Consider the following 20,179-nt stretch of genomic DNA (forward strand, 5'->3'; position numbering starts at 1 on the left):
TCCAATATTCCGATGATTGACAGAATACCCAGATCCAGTAATGCTTTGCTGGAGGGGAAAAACAGATGATTTGTTGTACCAACAAACTGCAATCCTAAGATATTTCAAAATGCTACTCTGCACTGTTCTCCACAGTCTGCAACACTGGCGAATGACTGTGTGAAAGCAAGATGGGACAAATCTGTTCACAGGGACAACATCATTTGCCAAACTGGGTAACGATATTACGTTTATACAACACTACATTTCTAAACTCGTCTTTTATGCGTTGCTAATAAATCACATCTTGATACAAGATGAAGCTGTTGTTTCCCCCTCCATCACACGCAAGCATAAAGTCATACAGCTGCTAGGTCACCCGAGAAATTAAACAGACGACATGTCCACAAGGCTGGATAGATTCAGGCTCTAATCAAGAACACACACTTCCTGCTGGGAGCCCGTGGAGCTCAGTTGTTGGGTTTCTGAAGTCTGGTGCAAATTTAACTAGCGGTATAAAATTGTTCTATAGTCCTAACATGGGGATTGTTGGTTCAAATCCCCGTGTTACCTCCGGCTTGGTCGATCATCCCTACAGACACAACTGACCGTGTCTGCGGGCGGGAGGCTGGATGTGGGTATGTATCCTGGTCGCTGCACTAGCGCCTCCTCTGGTCGGTCAGGGCTTCTGTTCGGGGAGGAGTGGTAACTGGGGGGAATAGCGTGATCCTCCCACACGCTATGTCCCCCTGGCGAAACTCCTCACTGTCAGGTGAAAAAAAGTGGCTGGCGACTCCACATGTATCGGAGGAGGCATGTGGTAGTGTGCAGCCATCCCCGGATCAGCAGAGGGGGTGGAGGAGCAACCGAGATGGCTCGGAAAATAGGGTAATTGGCCAACTACAATTGAGGAGAAAAAAGCCAAAAATAAATAAATAAAAATAAATAAATAAATAAATAATGGTTCTATAGCCTACTTTCAGATCATATCACATGAACGGTGCAGGGCTAATGATGCATCACTGAGATCTGAATTTTGATCAGGTGCATCGATAGGCTATTGCTCCAGCTTGTCTAACAAATAAATAAAGTAGGCTACAATGTTTTATAGTCCGGAGGCACTGGTGCAACATGTACTATACCTTAGGCCAAGGTGTGTGATTTCTGATATCATCTTACTGTTTGATCAGCAAGCTAGTCAACAGTTGCCAGTGCTTTGTGTCCAATAAATGTTGAGAAAATCCCATGAGCCTCCTCTTCAAATGCTGAGGCGCTGAAGGCGTTCTCTTATGACATGCTAGTTCAAGTTTTGCAGTGTGCCCAGATGACTATATTCTCTTTCATTTTTGATCTAAAATGATATCCTGCCTGCGCCGCCATTTTGCCTCGTTGCAGAACCCTTGAGGATGAAAATTCGGCTTGAGAAGTCACACTCATTGTGTTACTTGAGTAACTGAAGCGATCGTTTTGGTGCCAGCACCCAGTGTGTATACAAAGCATCCTCGTTCCCTCGCTGGCTACACTTTGCAAAAGATGAGGGCAGTTTGTAAATACTTTTGAGTCTCCAAACATTTAGTGAAGATCCTGTTGGTATGAAAATTCACCCTGGCCTTCCTTTTCGGTAGATGTGCAGAGAAAAATTGCAAATAAAAATATCAAAAAATAAAATAAAATAATAATTTAGAAGGACACCATTTTGACCGGTGACATGAAAACACATTATCGCTTCATGTATCGTGTGGAGAACGGTGCTGCTTTCGGGGCAAGACCACTGAGCGAAAACGGCTTTCATTACAAGTCTTGCCAGAAAATGGCGTGGAGGCTCAAATACATTCTTCTCCATGCTCTGTTTCACTTGCACGTCAATCTTCACGCCTAGATTAATGCACGCTTTTGGATCCTCTAGAATAGAAAGAGCTAAGTTGGGCCTCATGTGGGTTGCCAGCTAGTTTCATTCGCCACACAACTCAAACACGACACGGATGAAAAACAACTTAAAAGTTACCCCGCCAAGTCTGTGTGGGCATGTGTGAGACGTGGTTACTGTTTTCACTGTACGAGTCTACCAAGCTGTTATTATAGATGAATATGAGCAGATAGATAAATAGATAGATGGAGAGAGAGAGAGAACTAATAACAAAAGGTTTTCTTGACCTATCAGATGAAGAAAAACTAGCATGCATACTAGGGGACGACTCAAAGAGCTGTAAGTTAGCAGCAGTCTCTGCTATAAAGTGAGGGACAGTATGCGACAGTCACCCGACACACTTTGGTGCTGCTATATTCGATGACAGTGTTTCTTTGCCGTGGTATGTTTGTTTTCAATAATGTTTTCCAATTAATGTTTAGCTTTTTTCAACGTTTAAACGCTTGCTTCGGCAGTATGTACTACATGTTACTTGTACATCGTTACGTCATGCCAATAAAGCCATTTGAATTTGAATTTGAGAGAGAGAGAGAGAGAGAGAGAGAGAGAGAGAGAGATGGGGTGTGTGTGAGAGAGAGCGAGATGGGGTGTGTGAGAGAGAGCGAGATGGGGTGTGTGTGTGTGAGAGAGAGAGAGAGAGAGAGAGCAGGGAGAGAGAGATAGGGTGTGTGTGAGAGAGACAGAGAGAGAGAGAGAGAGAGAGAGAGAGAGAGAGAGAGAGAGAGAGAGAGAGAGAGAGAGAAATGGGGTGAGAGAAAGAGGGAGAGAGATAGTGTGTGTGTGAGAGACAGACACAGAGAGACAGAGACAGAGACAGACAGACAGACAGAGACAGAGAGAGACAGAAACACCAACAAATGAGACAGGAAGGTGTGCAGGGCCGCTGGGCCGGGCCAGCCGGTAAACAGACAGGCATGCAGAGGACATGGCGTTAAGGCCAGCGAGAAGCGCCTGGTGGAGGGAGAAGACATACCTGACATTCTGAACCCACCCTGACAGAAGTTGCGCTGTCACTCTAAACCACAGCCATTCAGAGCAGCACTGGCACATTGTTACTGCAGCACAGATGAGTGTGTGTGTGTGTGTGTGTGTGTGTGTGCGTGCGTGCGTGCGTGCGTGCGCCCTAAAGGGCCACACACAAACAAGCACAGAAAAGTGAATGAGTGCAGGTATTCACATGCGTGCCTATGCGCACACACATGCAGACAGCAAGTGAACAAGAGACACGCACAGTATACATATACATACATTGTCTTGGTTCACAATATTTGTTAGATGGGTTTTTGTTTTTTGTTTTTTCCCATTTCCCAACTGCTGCCTTTTTCTATGAAAAGCCCCCGCGGCCTTGTTTTGAATAGCACTATACAAATAAAATTATTTATTGGTTGTTTTGTTTGCTCTTTAACTATGTAAAAGCGGTAAATACACATACAGACAGACAGACTCTATCAGTCATGTATTCCTCCTCCCTCCGCCGCTACAGTGCGGGGCAAGCTGCATGTGCAAATACATACAATACACAAAAAAAATAGCAACACATTGAAATAATCTTGTCCACCTGCCATTTTTTCATGCTCAGAATAAACAAAAAAGCTTGCAGTATGGGAGTGGTCACAGAAACGGACAAGTCTAACAACAAAATGGCAGGGATTTAATGGTCTGTGGGGAAGCATGTCCCGACTTCTGCAAGTAAGAGAATCCTAACTCAGGCCTTACCTGTATTCCTAATACCGATATGATTAGCTAAATGTTCTGAGAACATCTCTCACTTGCACAAATCAGGAGAACAGCAGAGCAGATCAGTTCTGAAAGGGGTCTTATCAACAGTTGTGGGAATTGTAACCCCCCTAAAAAGTGGGATTTGCTGAGAAAGAGGCTCAACTGTGCTCAAGGAAAGCAAATATTTTTACAAGTTCTTGCAAGACACATGACCATGGGAGCTATCTATGTGATATTTACATTGTGTATTCTGCTCATTTCACTTTAATCTGTCACAGAACTCCTGCTCCACTTTAGCACGAGTTCACTTGACTTTTGATTAATTCTGGAAGACATGGGCACTAGAAGGATATATTTGTTTTTTATAATCATTCTAGGACTCATAAGCTCCGTACTTATCCTACTGTTGCACCAATTGTGATATCCCTCTCCATGCTACAAACATAAGCTTGGGTCATTAACCCTGCAGCCAGACAAGAATAAAGCCATTCTTCTCTGTTGGTTGTGAAATATAATGCATGGGTGCAGCGGGGAAACGTACTCTCACATTTCTGTCTTAACTGTTTCATCAGCACAAACATAAAACGGCCAAATGTCTTTTTGAATCCAGATGAATATATATATATATATATATATTTTTTTTTTCAATCACTGGCATAGCCGGGGGTTGGGGGGGGCGGGATGAGGGGGGGGGGGTTCGGAGTTGAACATCCCCTGAAAACTTTTTGACAGTTGTCGTTAAGTCCTTGGGTGTAAATTGTGGTAAGTCATTGCATAGACGGTGGAATAACACCGGCCTTGTTTCACACAACTCAGAAGCTCAACTGATGGCCATCCATATGGCACTGCACAATTAAACCAATCATGCACCTACACCATATTCTTTGTTCAAGAGATATACTTTTTAACCCATTATGTTACTTACCTTGAATGAATGTTTTTGTGTTTCTTATTTGCCCCCTACCATTGGCTGTGTGAATAACCAGGTGGCCAATCAGCAAGAGGAACAAGGCGTTTGCACTGAATTTGAGAGAGGCTTTACTTGGGTTTGCTTTTACTAATCGTGATCTCTTAAGAGTTATGAAACGGACAGATTGACAACACGCTGAAAATCCATTACTTTGAATTGGACAACAGCACTTTTTTTTCAATCATTTTGCTGTGCTTAAAGGCAGGTATAACAAAATTATAACCAACTCCTTCTGTTTTTCTATGGTATGCTATGATACTGTTGTCAGATATTGATGTAACCCAAAACCACACACATCCACCTCCCCAACTAAATTCCTGGCTACGTCAGTGTTATTAATATTTGGAAATTGAAAAAACGGATTGAGAAAGTGCTCTTCACCCCTAATGTATAAGCCCAAAGCTACACCCATACTGACTAACCTGATCCCCATTCCCTTCTGGCTGAGAAGCTGCGTGACAGCAGCCGTCTCTTCCCCTCTCTCCTTTCTTTCACTTATTCTTAATTTTCTTTCAGACCCTCCAGCAAACCTCACCCCCCCCCCTCCACCCTTTCCCCTTTGTCTCTCTGTTTTTCATTAACCTGTCATTCAAAGTCCCCAAGTGCAGCCTCTGTGCTCTGCCGAAGCCGGGAAGACCGGCGTGCAAAATGACAATATCACAGCAGCCACATGCAAGCAGGAACATGCACGCACGGAGGCACATAAACATGCATATATACTAGCACCATGGTCAGTCTAGCCTAATCACACAATTGCATACATTTAAAAAAAACAAATCCATTAAATACACAGACAGACAGCTAGGCAGACAGACTGACAGACAGAGATAGGCAACTAAATTAGATTAATGAATAGATACGTTAAATGACTAAATAGACAAATCAATTGAAGGCTCGTCAGCTGCTCTCTGGCATATGTCTCTTTCCTTCCATCTGCCAAATGCACGAGATACCATTAATAAGACGGGCTGATACGGGTCTAGCCCAGAGCCCTGTCTCTCCACCAAACTCCTCTGCACAATGTTCAGTCAGCAGGTGTACCTACACGAAATACGGCATGTTACCCCGTGGGCGGCAGGCGCACGGTAAGATGTTTTAAGTAGGGAGGCTGCCAACAATAATGAAAGGTATTGTGCGGGAGCCGGCGTGGAAGAAGAAGAAGTCGAGAGGCAGAGATCTCTTTTTAATTGCAACTCCCATGCCCCATACACCGCACGACCCCGAAGTGCCCTTTTATTCACAGCGGCCAGAACGGACCAGAACTGACAACAACGGAACGGCCCCCCCATGTCCCAAGTGGCGACATCAGTCCCCATCACGGGCCTACAGCCAGTTAGTCAGAAAGCGGTCTCCTACTTGGTCTGAGTCGAACCCCCAAAGCAACACAAGAATAACCACAACATGAACGCCGCATCATTAAAACACAACTTCAACTCTAACAGTCCCATCAGCCATTGCGCTCCTCCAGCGCAGAACCGTGGTGGGTGCGGCCCCCCAGCCCCTTCCTGCGCTAATGCAAGGCAGAACAGTGTCCCACTGCAGAAATGTTGCACGTAAAATAATGGATGGACTTCGAGACATTAAAAAACAAAAAAACAAGTGAGTCAATTCCTTAATAAGGAAAAAGATGTCAAATGCCGCTGTATAAATGGCGTGTGTCCTGATAGGGCACTATGACGTCAATGGTCCTGACCGCCAACAAGCAACAGTTCAGCTTGTCAATCAAACCGGCTTAAACAAAGACGATATGAAATCTTGGCAGGTTTCTCGTTGGTTCTATGGGTCTTATCTGTGCCTCACTTGACTATGACACGGACTATGACTACTGCCACTCCAAAAAAACTCAAACGCAATTATCACATTGATCAGCGGGCTGAAAATTACAAAGCCTGTCGAATGTCTGGAATGAGAATAAGGATGACAGATAGGGCCTGAATCTTAACCTGTCAGTCAAGTTCACAAACACACACACACACACACACATACATAAAAATCATTGCTGCTCATTAGGATCATTAGCAACGTAACACAACTCTTAAAAGTAGAACATGAAAAAGGGATGATAGATCAAGTATGACAGAAGAAAACACAAAGCGTATGATAGAAACAACACAAGTAGAGCAGTTCTGAATACAGGCAGCCGTCCATGTAGCATCTCTGTAAAAACTTAACCAAAAGAGCTCGGGTGAGGAGAACACAATGAAAGAGGGTACGGGGTACAGGACAAAGATCCCAATCTCAGGCTGTTTCAATGATTATTCATTACTGAAACAACAGGCCTACTTGTTATATGGCCATCACTTACCAGGGGGCCACAAGGACTATATGTTACACAGCCATACAGCCAAGCACACATGCAAACTACTTCTCACACTCACGTGCAGACCCATACACATACACATACACATACATATACACATACATGCAAAAACACACAGGCCGCCTGGTGTAAACATACAAATGTATATTGTGAAAACAAGCAGAGAGCTGCTTGCGGTAAACTAGAGCAGGTGCCACCGCAACAGACCTACCAAACAACCCTCAGGGTGTGTGTGTGTGTGTGCGTGTGCACGGGTGGGTTTGTGTGTGTGTGTGTGTGTGTGTGCGTGTGTGCACGGGTGGGTTGTGTAGGGGCCAGGGAAAGAAAGCTAGACCAGAGGACAGGTGTTTTAACAAAAGCATCTCATGGAGCCTTTGCTTCATTAGCTCTTTGATATTCTCCAATCCTCATCGATAAACGCAATTCCACTTTAATTTTATTACCGGAAATCCATGTAACTATACAGATATAAATATAAATCATTTTATTCCAAGCTTTTCCATTCTATTCTATCATTATCTATTGTAAAATATATTATGTGTATAACTATAACTCTAATATATACATGATAACTTATTATATCAACTTCAAATATTTTAATTGTATGTATAATTTTCCAATGGCTGTTCTTGCCGGTACTCGAAACCCTAATTGAGTAAATTATCAACCGGTGTTGTCATTTCACTTGTATTTAAATTTGAAAGATGTTGTTTTCCACTATAAAGATTGTTTAGGGTCAGAACAGTGATGTCATGATACAAGTTCCCACTGCAGACAGTCACAGATGCACAGACACAGACACAGACACAGACACACACACACACACACACACACACACACACACACACACATACACCTTTCCTTGCTTACAGTGGGCCTTCCTGTAGTTGTGGCGCCTGGCGTAACACAAACAGAGACCAACAATGCAGCACTGGCTAATCTGTGATCCCGAGGAACAGAGAGTTCTGGAAACTCAGCCAAACACACACACACATACACACACACACACACACACACACACACACACACACACACACACACACACACACACACACACACACAGCGGCACAAACAGCTGTCCCAGACAGGGGCCCCAACTTCGACTTAATCAGGGGAAGAAAGATGCAGGAGATTGCTGATGTTTCTGATAGTCTGTGAAAGAGAGGCAAACACAAACACACACACACACACACACACACACACACGCGCGCACACACACACACACACACAAACTATGGCACAAACAAACAAACCCACCCACGCTGTACTGATGGTTGGGATACACTCGATGACTGAATGAGCGGCACAGAGAAGGATGGCGACTGAGCATGTGTGAGGCGACATAATAGGGGAGAGGTTTGCTGAAACTGAGAGCCAGCAACTGAGGGTAAGAGAGAGGGGGGGGCACCACAGGTGGCGTGAGGGAAGTCAGCTGGCCAGACTTGATCTCTCTGTTAGAATACCAAACAGGCTGCCCTCCGCCTCGCGCATCCATGATAGACTGGGGGGGGGGGGGGGTCCAGGACCTAGATGGATTGGCCGAAAATGAATAGGACATATGGGGAGCGCTTAATAATCAATTATAATAAACTTTATTTATATCGCAGCTTTCTAAACAAAGTCACAAACCATCCAATTTTTACCCACACACTAATTCTCCGAAGCAGTGGTTGCGGAGAACTTTAGCATGTATTTACCGTTCGTGCCTTATTTTGACACCAGCTTTTGGCGTGGGGGCGAACGAGAGCGTCCCCAGACCAATACTTCTGGTTCAATAAGGATTCAGTTTGGTGTGGAGAAACAAACAACTGAGTTGGAGTTTGACTCTAACGTCTATATCCTGCACTACCTATACTTTCAACAAAAACAACATTAACAACAATAATGGAAAGTTCTAGAGGAGCAGCTTCCTCTAGGTTGCAGTAAAAACAGGAAGTGTCGCATGTTCTGGTCGCTGCCCGATCTGATGTGATTCGCACATGCGCAAGTGTGAACGGTTTACCCAGCTTTGTCATATAATGAAAATAAAGACAGGGTTAGGGCTAGACCCAAATGGTGGTCGCATAGAAAAACCCTTTTCTTTTTTGGAAAGTGCAAGGTCATATTAGACTTGGTCGTGCGAGGATCCGCCAAGGAGGCTGTGCATCCACATACTGACAGGCAAAACCTTTTTATTAGCTGGATTTTTTATTTATATTTTTAGTTTGAGCGCTGCATATTAAACAGTTGTCCCCCCCACACACACAAACACACACACATATTTACCGTTCAATCGACTTAGGCGCTGCGCAGAAGTCTTATAATGGCAGGAAAAACGCTGGGTTTTCTGTCCGCTATCCATGCACGGAGACGCCGCCGGAAGTCCTTGTGGCTGCACATTATTCTGCGGACGCGCAAATAATACCTATAGGAACTAAAACGCTAATAGGAACTAAAGTTTAAGAAAACATTTCACAGCGAAAGACTTATGAGAGGAGCACATCTGCCCTCTGATTGGCCGTCGCTCAACTCAGTCGCTGCTCGTTTGCGTAAAACTGAATTTGTGTCTGTCCGCGGCTAATCCCGCCTACTACGGGGCCTGTCAGAGCCAGTCATGTTTGTACACAGTTATGTCTGTATTATCAAGGCCCTCTTGTGAGGGCGGTGATGAAAGCCTCTGAAAAACCCGTTTTATACCGCAACCGAGTGCTGACTCCTCAGCTGGTTGGTTGCCTAAATCACCGGGGCACCGGAGAAGGGGAGATACAGCTGGCGGGGATAACTGAGCGCACTCCTCTATTATAGAGCACTTGTATCAAGACAGAGCTCACAAGTTATAGTTACAAGGTAAGGTAAGATACAGACTCCTAGATATGATAAAAATACTAAATAAAAGTGGCTAGTCGTGTCAAAAGATTATGGGGGTGTGGAGAGAAAGTAAGAGGGGAGATTAGGAACAAGGGCTGGTGAGGGAAGTGAGGATGGAGGGAAGGAGCAGTTTGAACCTTTCATCTTTTCCTTCTCGTCATGTGATCAGAACTGAAACTAGAGGTATGGCTAAGAGGAATCTGCAGATAAGGATTAAAGGGGATTAAAAGGGAGGAATGCGCCTCTCTTTTCAACTACCTTCTTCAGGTAGTTAATAAGAATAAAATTCACGACAAAGCCTCTTGATGACACATTCACATCAGGGAGGCTATTGAATAAACAATGCAATCGAGCTCATCGTCCGCCTTTGTTTGAGCTTCTTGTGAAAGAATAAAAGGGCACGTGAGTCAAACTCCTCATCTGAGTTACGAAACCTTTGCAGAGTTTAAAACTATCTAAAATGCGCATCTAGGAGATAAGTGGGAGGGATGAGAATAGTCTGCCCCCAGGAGACGGGGGTGGACACAATGCATTTTGCAGTTCAGACATATGGCTGACACTCTTATCCAGGCTAACTTTTGGTATTGCAGTGACTGTATGCATTGCTAAAGGGCATACAGGGCGGTTATCTAAATATCTATCTAAATGGACACACACCAGTTTTCAGTCGTACACACGTGTGTACAAATCATACAAGCACAAAAGGAAGTGAGGGCAAGGATAACTGAATTGCTAGTGGGCAAGTAGAGACACACTTTTGGGGATGTCAATTACAAGGGTATAACCGGCCAGAAAGAGTTGTTGTTGTGGTCGTGTTGTTGTTGTTGTTGTTGTCTAGTTTGTGTCTGTCTCTCAAAAAACCAACTGTGCATCCAACGTTTAGAATTATACAGGTCTCATAGGACCTGGACACAAGCCAGGTGACATGATGGAGCAAGGCCATTACGGTAGTACTGGAAGAGGAAGCAGGGGAGCTGGCCGACAGGAAATAGGAAATGGCAAGGAGACAGAGTTCTGAAGGAGGGGAGAGGAGGAAGTATTAGACCACCGGTCAAACGACAACCGACAACGCACAAACATGGAGAAATGGGTGGTGGTGCCTGTATGTGTGTGTGGGAGAGAGAGAGAGAGAGAGAGAGAGAGAGAGAGAGAGAGAGAGAGAGAGAGAGAGAGAGAGAGAGAGAGAGAGAGAGAGAGAGAGAGAGAGAGAGAGAGAGAGAGAGAGAGAGAGAGAGAGAGAGAGAGAGAGAGAGAGAGAGAGAGTGGGTGGGTGCCGGGGGAAAAACGAAGGCAAAGAACAAAAAAGAGTTTGAAAAGAGAGTACATGAATGTGATAGGGAGCTAAAGAGTCGATGTGTAAAAAAGGAAAGAAAGAATGAAAAGTGCAGAAAGACTTCCCAGACCATCCCCTTTCTCTTCCTGTGTGGGGGCCTGATAGATAGATAGATAGATCGATCGATCGATCGATCGATCGATCGATAGATAGATAGATTATGACAAGTATTTAGAGAGTACATGCAAGACTGAGAAAATAAATGTCCTCACATGCATTAAAATTGTCAAGGATAAAAACACAAAAAAGAGAAAACACACGCTTGTTTGCAGTCACGTGGTTCGGATGACGCGCGAGATTCAGATGGAGGGCAGGAAGTGAAAAGCGGAATGGACGAGATGGAGCTAGTTTAGCCCGAACTGTGCTAGTTTAGACGATGTTATGACAGAAAGGTATAAACAGAAGGTAAGACATGTTGGACATGATCCTTATGTTATGAAGAGTGATTTGTTGTTGTTTTTGACGAAGTGGTCACTGCACACACGCGCGTCATCCGACTCCGCTCCTCCCGACCGCAAGCCATTCCCCCCCCCCCCGGCGTTTTTGGTCGATTTCTTGCATTTTCCCCCTCATGAACAACAAAGTTTGGTATTCAATAAAAAAATCCTTGTGGTTTCCCTGTTAATGACGCCGAACATAGGCATTTCGAAAGTTTGTGACTGCTCCCTATGTACAAACTCACTTCCTGCCCTCCATCTATAGTTCGTGACGTCATCAACAACCTATACCGTGACGTCACCAACAACCTATAGCATAAAACACCCTTGCAATTGTTAGTAAGTAAACAGAAAGATGTGCTAGTCTTGGTAGCTGAAGTAGCTCACAAACTTTCAATTGCCCCTACTGGTCAAACTTAGTGGAGCTGCACAGCTGGGAGACATACTGCAATGTGCTGCATCTGTGTTTCAGTTACAGTTCTGGCTGATCTCTCTCTCTCGCTCTCTCTCTCTCGCTCTCTCTCTCTCTCTCCTTCTTACTCTCTCTCTCTAAATCTACAGGTATTCTGCCACTCTCGATTGATGCCCGTTTACCTGTTTGGTCTTTATTCCATATCCCTTTCTTTTGTCTTATTTCCTTCTGTCTGTTTCTCAGTCTCCCTCTCTCTCTCTCTCTCTCTTTCTCTCTCTCTCTCTCTCTCACACTCTCCGACCTGCACACTGAGCTCTGCCAAAGAGCTTTAAACCCACGGAGAAACAGTGGCGGCGGCATACAAAGTCAGATTCTAAACCACAGTGCAACCCATTCAGGAAAATACAAGCACACAGAAGTGGTTTATTATGCTGCTAATTGCATGAAGACTGTAAGACTGTTTTTGTGTTTGTGTGTCAGTGTGTGAGTGAGTGAGTGAGCAAGCGAGAGTGCGAGTGAGTAAGCGAGCAAATGAGTGATGCTGTTTTAATCATTTTCTGTGACTTTCCAAATCTGGTAACAAGAGGTAATTGTGATTTGTGCAATTTGTAATTTTAACACATAAGATGTTGGAATGAGATAAATTCTTTCCCGGAACCCAAAAACAAAACCCTAATGGCTTGAGTTTATATTGTCTAGCAATAGGTAGACAATATAAACTTGTAAATATAAAGTGGACTCCATCCATTCTATCCATTATCCCAACCGCTTATCCTGCTCTCAGGGTCACGGGGATACGGAAGTCTATCCCAGCAGTCATTGGGCGGCAGGTGGGGAGACACCCTGCACAGGCTGCCGGGCCATCTAAAACGAGAGTTAAATAATTAGGCATCAAAAGTGATACTTCCAAAATTGATTCTGAACATATAAATTACATTTCCTGGACGGGTCAGGGTGCAGTTCCCTGTTTTCATGTAATAATTTTACAGCAACACTTCCATTCCAAAATGAGATTTCCCTGTGCGCAGAAATTTTATAAAACACACGTAAAATTATGAGTGGTAAGAGAGCAAATTTTATGAGGCGATACCACTGAAGTTATTACATATCTTAGGGACATTTGTTCATGATTGAGTGACACTGTAGAGGACCAATGCATATCACCTAACATCTGCCTGCAAGATTAATATAAATATCCCCAAAGTATACCGATGCCAAATAGATCATGAAATACTCGGAGGAGCTGAAAATAATACTTGAGTGAAAGCCATTACTGAACAAACTACCTTTGTTTAATTCTCAAAGCAAAAACAAATTGTCAAAGCTCTATTACAAAAAAAAGAAAAAGAAGTATAACTGTTCTACTAACACAACCTTGCTTTGTGTTTTATTAAATGCGGTATCTGAAGGGGCATTATTTTCTACTCCAATAGATATTCCCACAAGTTATTAGGACTCTTTTTCAATGTTTACAGAAGACTTTTCCTGAATGGCATGCAGACATAACTGGGCTTTTCAAAACAGGAGGAAGCAGCAAAAATCACTGGGTTGCTTCCCGGGTGCCATGCAGAGTTGGCATACCACAACTAGTTTTCAAGTCATACTCCCTCAAATATTTCAAACCTCATTTTGTGAGAAATTATAGAAATCATATATTATAGGAAGGCCGATAATATTGAATTGCTGCCCAGCCCTAAGGCCTCGTACTATATATAGTACTACAATGAATAGTTTTGTGAGTTGAACAGATCTTCCTTTAACTGTACTTGCATCCACTCTCAGGGTAGACTGCTACTCTAGCCCATCAAATCATATAAATCAAATCATATAATCACGTTAATAGGAGCTTTAACAACTTGACAGACTCTTAAACCAACTCTCCAGCACCAGCACATAGATTAAAGCATGGGGATGCACTATTCACCATTAAAAAAAAAATACTATTTTGTGATGCACCTTCAAAATAAAAAAGACAATTCTTGAGAATTCTTGAGAAAAAAAGACAGGGCTAAAAAAAAAAGCTTGCCGGTGTGCGGAGTCTGATCTTTCAGTCGCTCTCTGTCCATCCTTGCATTCCTGTCTTTCAGAGGGCAGGTTGAAAGGGTGCTGTAAGTGGGGTGGTGTTTGGGTAGACAGGGTTGGCAGGGGGTTAGCACACAAAAGAGTCACAGCGGCACAGTGCCAACCAGGCCCTGGCTAGCAGTGGAGGGCTGCCGTGGCACTGTGGTGTGAATCGCTGAGTTGACAGAGCTAGCATGACACAGAGCCAGAGCCGGCTCTTTTATGTAAACTTGTCTGTCTCTCGCTGCTTTCTTTACGGCTCTGCGTTCATCTCCGTTTCTCTGTTCCCGCGATTCGTATATGAACTTGCCCTCCCGTCCTCAGTCTCTCTCACTGCCTTGAGCCCATGGCTTTGTTAAACAGCTTACTCCTCTCTCTGTCTCTCTCACTCTGTCTCTGTCTCTCTCACTCTGTCTCTGTCTCTCTCTGTCTCTCTCTCACACACACACACACATTTCCAGTCTCTTTTTCTCTCACGCCCCCCCCCACACACACACACACAGATGAGTTAAATGTCATAGATGAGGCCAGGGCAGATTACAAAGATGCCACAGAATAATTAATAATGTAACAAACCCTCCCTCCCTCCTGAACAAACAGAAAAAAAACCCTAAAAACTGCAATACCAGAGCGCACGTCAAAATCTCAATCTATGGGCAGAAGACACGCCACCTCTCTTCACTGACAGGATTAGGTTGGGGGGGGTGAGAAGAATGACAGGGATGCTGATAAATCCATAGATACGCAAGTATGTATGCATGCATGTGACTGTGCAGGGGCAGGGTACGAGGGGTAAAGGTGGGGGTGGGAGTCTGAGGGCTGACACTGATAACAACGAAGATTATGATGATGGTGCTGGAAGAATGCAACAGTTATATTTACTGCAAGATTAAACGGAGAGTGGCAGCGGCGATAATGCCGACAACCACGACGGCAGACCCCATTACCATACCACAAAGAGAGCGGGTGAGAGAAAAGAGAATATTCTTTTATGTAATCTTATCTCTTGCATTACATCACAAAGGTAACCCCGAGTTTGTTGCTGGTATGCGACAGATCTCTGTGACGGGAGCGAGGGCTGTGACCTTTGCACGGTATCTCCAATGGATTGGTGGTGGAAAGCAATAAATGGGGTCCGGTGTTGCGGGCTGAAGATGGTCTCTAATAACAGCAGGGTTGGAGTGAAGAAATACAAAATAAACATTGTCGATATTGGAAATGTGCAGAGTGTACACCGGAGGTGAGGAAAAAAAGCACCCAGCCTTTGCAGGGTGGGTGAATAAATGGTTTGCTTTTCTGAAGCATTTACTGCAGTCGATTTCATTGCAAAACACGTCTTGTCATGCTCGAGGAAGTTCTCTTTTTGGGGGGAAAAACTCAGTTTCTGTGTGTCTTAATGGGCCTTTTTTCACGGCGCATTTCTGAGCAAACCAATTAGCGCAGCGCATTTCTGCAAGGCAGTAGAAATGACAGTCATCGTCTGAGATAGATTTTTATATTTAGCACTGTTGCTTTGAATAGTTGTTGTGTGTGTGTGTGTGTGTGTGTTTATTTATTTATTTTGCTTTCTATTCTTTGTTTTCCCTGGGGAACACTGGCCTGCTCATGATGCACGTTGAAAGAATTTGCTTGACTTTATACTGGGTTGTGTTTCACACCGAGGGGCATTTTCATGATGTGATTACACAGGGGATGCGTTTTCTCTTTCGATGAAGACCACTCTCTTACGAAGAAGAGATAAGTGCACATAAACAATAAGTACAAAACAATTACATTGAGTATATAAACAGATAACTTTCTGGTAAGTGGATGCTCTCATAACAAGACATGACTCCATGAAAACATTTTGAAACATTGCTTGTCAAATAAACACAGTGGCATGAGCCAGGGCAGCAGTCATGAATCACGCGACCGACGCCAGTAGCCAGGACAGAAAAAAAAAACGCAGACGACGAAACTGTCATACACACTATGCAGAGAAACATACACACACAAAACCAAGCAAATACAAACACATGTAATCATTAAAATATATCAATTAGCAAATGGTCACAAAGGAACGTTTAAACAATGTGGAGATAAAAACATCTGCGTGCACACACACACACACACACACACACACACACACACACACACACACACACACACAGCCTTTTCATGTGCACCCTGAGAGACGCACTTGCAGGTCTCCTTTCCTAAAATGGCCGCTAGCTCTCTGAGTACTACGCCGCTCATGAGCAAATGGGAACTGCTAGCCAGAGGAAATGCCCTTCTGATCTGCTCGCGCTTTCTTAATATCTCTCAATCTCTGTCTCCCTCTGAATCCATCGCTCCGGGCCTCTGAATAAATATGACAAGGTGTAATACCCTTCCTTCATACCCAGTCTGTTTAGGTTCTGGTAGTAGTGATACCGGCACCAAAGCAGACCCCATACTGAGGGCTTGTTAGAAAGGGCGTGAGAAATACAGAGTAACACCAAGGCCCAGACCAGGTCGAACTCAAAAAGTCCCTTTTCATTCAAATCAATAAGTTCATCATTGTGTGGCTGTTGAATAAAATCCCTCACTCTTACTTTCTCCCTCCTGTTTCTGGATCTTTTAACTAAGTTTCCTACTTCGATGTCAAGCCTTGAGTAGTTATAGCACTACAACGCACACACGTGTGTGTGTGTGCGCGCGCGCGCGCCCAAATAAATTGGCTGCAATACTCAGTGAAAGCAAGTTTTCATCACATCTCGTTGCCATACAGAAGAAATGAAAGGGAGAAGAATGCCATTTAGGAGGTAAGAGGACAGCTGTCTCTTGCTTCACTACCCACCATTGCGCAGCATGTTAGTGACATGAATGGGACAAATTGGGTCTAAATGATTAGGGGAGAGGCGACTGTGACTTCACCACCACCAGACAACAATTATCTCGAACCTGAGAGGACTTTAGGACAGGATATATGGCAAACTTAGATGGTGTAAACAATATAAACACGTTTATCTACTGTCACCAAAACCACGTTACAATAAAGGGTTTATGATTGTCTATAATTAGTTTATTTATTAGGCTGTAAACACTTTATGGATCATTTATAAGATGAGTCATTAATAACACATTAGATAAAGAGCAAGTGACCTGTTGCTTGCCAAATAGTGAGCCCACATTTATCTGTACTGTTAAGCCTCAGATCTCATTGGTTACTTAGCTAGCAACTAGCAAGACCTGAGATTTAACAGGATAGAGAGATAAAAAGTGCATCAGTAAGTTGATTTTGCCAAATAGTGGGCCTGCATCGATGTATGAATACTGTTATAACTTTTATATTTGTTTATTAAAGATTTATAGTGTTTACAACCTAATTAATAACCCAATTATAAACCCTTTATAAAGGTAGTCTTATTGTAAAGTGGCACCCTGAGAGCTGCAAAGTAAGTTATATCCAAATATCCATCACAAGAGATAACTCCACATCTCTAAATATATGGGTCATTTTAGTTCTGATAGATCACGTTAATTTTTAAATGTGTAAAATAAACTGAATCTGCAGGTTAAACATGCAGGTTAAAGTAGAAACCCATTATTACCTGAGGTCCGATCACGGACTAAGCAGATGAAGCTTGCATCAGCATGTGAACTTTGCTAAATGAATGCCCAAAGTACAGCAAAGATTTTGGGAAAAGTACAGAAAAAAATCTGATTGATCTCAAATCAGTACTGACCAGCTATAATGAGCTCCTGAGCAACGCAGCCCAAGGACAACCTCACATAAAAGACGGGACCTTTCTAGAAACCTGTCGTCCAGGTGGTCCACTGGCTACTGTAATGTGAGCCCAGTGTCAACAGAAAACTGAGTTTAGATTAGCGGTGACTGGAAGGTTTTCTCTCTTTGGGTCATAAATATGGTGTTAGGAAATCTCTGTCTGACACAATGCAGCATTCCCCTGATTAGAAGGCAAATATTCGACTGGCCTCAACCTGCTCAAAGCTTCATGAAGAATTTTAGGTTCTTTTGGGGGGAGGGCATATAGGGCAACGGGTTTAGTCATTTAGGCAACACTCCATTTAGATTGTAACCTATTTGCTTTTTTTATTGCTATATCTTTAGTCATGTATGTATAGGCTACTAATACTGTGTCTGTAGTTACATCCCAAACTGTGATAGCTCACTGACTGACTAAAAGTGACGATATGTTGGCCAGTATTGGAGATTTAAAACTCTAATTTCTACTTTGACACAAACAAAAATATGAAATAACAGTATAACAATAAAAATATAGTGCAATACATGCACCTTTTCAGGTGTCGGTGGCTCAAAGGTAGGGGTTTTGCTCCAACAAGCTCTACAAATGTTGAATAAGTGGTTTCATAGGCCTATTAAGGTTGAATCCAGGTCTCACTGGGTATCCAATCTGCATCAAAACTGGTTTGGGTGTAGTGAGAACAGAACAGTCATGCTCTATGAAGGCAGTTGACACAAACATCATATTTACTGTTGTAGACTTTACTGGGTAAAGGTGCAATGGGCAGTTTTCAAACAATGCAGGCTATTTTTAGCAATACACTAGCAAATTCCCTTATCAGAGAGGCATTGCATGTGTGCTTTTTAATGCGCACTGCATAATTCCTCAGGCTGCCACCACCAAGTGTGCAGGGTCACTTATCACCATCACCCCCCCCCCGTGTCATGTCGACCACGTTAAAGCAGCCGGTTTTCAATAAAGCTCATGAATAGTTTGAATTAATCAGATGTGTTTTCAACCCCCCCCCCCCAACAACCACCTATACACGGAGGTGGAGGGAGAGACACGTCCAGGTTCAGCGCGCTTGTTGCTGCGCTGCGCTGCGCTGCGCTGCGCTGCTGCGCTGCGCTGCAGCAACAAGTCCCCCTGCGTAGCGGTCATCTATCATGAGCAACCATACCCAAAATAAACAACAAAGCCCACCTGAACAGGCAGGGTTATTACGGGTGATACGGGTCTTTGAACCCCTGTTTAGAGACCCGTCACTGGCTAAGAAAGGTTAGGGGAAATAAAGTAAAGTTTACCTCTTCTTCTCCTTATCGGCTGTCATGTTTTTTCTCTTACGCAAAACCCACTTGAGATGTGGCGTAATCCCTCGACCGTCTAAATCCGACTCAAGTCACAATATTCAAAAGGAGAGGAAATTTAACTGAAACGCCAAAATAATCGAAGTAAAATGCGAACTTCGGTCCAAAAAATGTAAAAAGACAAAGAAAAAGAAAAGAAGATTAGCCGCGGTATTTACATTACTAGCATGTTAATCTCGTTCGCTCCATATGACCAGGCGGACTTTCTACCGGGCTAAAAGGGATCTGGGCTATACAGTCTCAGAACACTGCCGAGGATTGTATAGCATTTCCCCCTGTTCACCCAAAGAAAAGTCCACAAGGTTGTTGTTGTTGTTTTGTATAAACGTTAGAAACTGTCGATTTAAGCCGCTTGTGGTCCACTTGTAAGACGTTTCCTCGTTCTTGCTGCTGTAAAACTCTTTAGACCTCTTGGTCGCGGTTTTACTCTCCCCCTGCACTCAGCTGGCCCACTGACAGCTGCTCATCAAACCCGGCGCTGATTGGTCGAAAACAGTGCTAAGCCCCGCCTCCATCAACCCCACCCCCTGCACCAGAGCGTCTGTGTGCTGTAGGCACCTGTGGCTCACTCAACAGGCTGGAGTTGCCATACCCCCTGAAAGTAAGGATGCGCCCAGGGACCTTGTTTTTCTTCCTCCCATGTGTGTGTGTGTGTGTGTGTGTGTGTGTGTGTGTGTGTGTGTGTGTGTGTGTGTGTGTGTGTGTGTGTGTGTGTGCGCGCGCGCGCGCGCGTCCCCAACTCCCCCCAAAAAGAAAGGTCCAGCCAAAGCGCAATCAGTGAAACCAAGCAGCTCATAGTCACCAACATTTCATTTTATCCAATACACGAGGATCCTTCAGCTGAATTATAAATTCAGGCTGGCCTGCAAAAAGTATCCTGTACTCGGAATATGAAAGTCCACTTTTTTGGGGAAAAGACCCATCCCTTTAATAGGCTGACTACGGGCCCATTTTTGGTATGCTTTTGAGCATAAGCTTGCAACAAATGTAGCCCTTTAAAATAATAACAATTTAGCGAATTCGTGGGACAACGCAACCACAGGAACTGTCGCGGCCGGGAAGCGAACCCGTATCGCCCG

The 20,179-nt window shown here is 43.9% G+C and overlaps 1 protein-coding gene across 2 annotated transcripts in view; it reads right to left on the bottom strand.

Annotated features, from left to right (window-relative positions):
• The window catches only part of epas1b (endothelial PAS domain protein 1b), a 75,164-nt gene extending 55,676 nt beyond the window's left edge, over positions 1-19,488 (bottom strand). For both annotated transcript variants that reach the window (XM_056291798.1, XM_056291797.1), the window contains exon 1: positions 19,038-19,488. In XM_056291798.1, coding sequence (XP_056147773.1) covers positions 19,038-19,063 — 26 coding nt within the window. In that variant the 5' untranslated portion in view covers positions 19,064-19,488. The remainder of the gene's footprint in view (positions 1-19,037) is intronic.
• Between the last annotated feature and the right edge of the window lie 691 nt (positions 19,489-20,179).

This window comes from Lampris incognitus, chromosome 13, assembly GCF_029633865.1.
Source record: "Lampris incognitus isolate fLamInc1 chromosome 13, fLamInc1.hap2, whole genome shotgun sequence".
In the NCBI taxonomy this organism is placed as follows: Eukaryota; Metazoa; Chordata; class Actinopteri; order Lampriformes; family Lampridae; genus Lampris; species Lampris incognitus.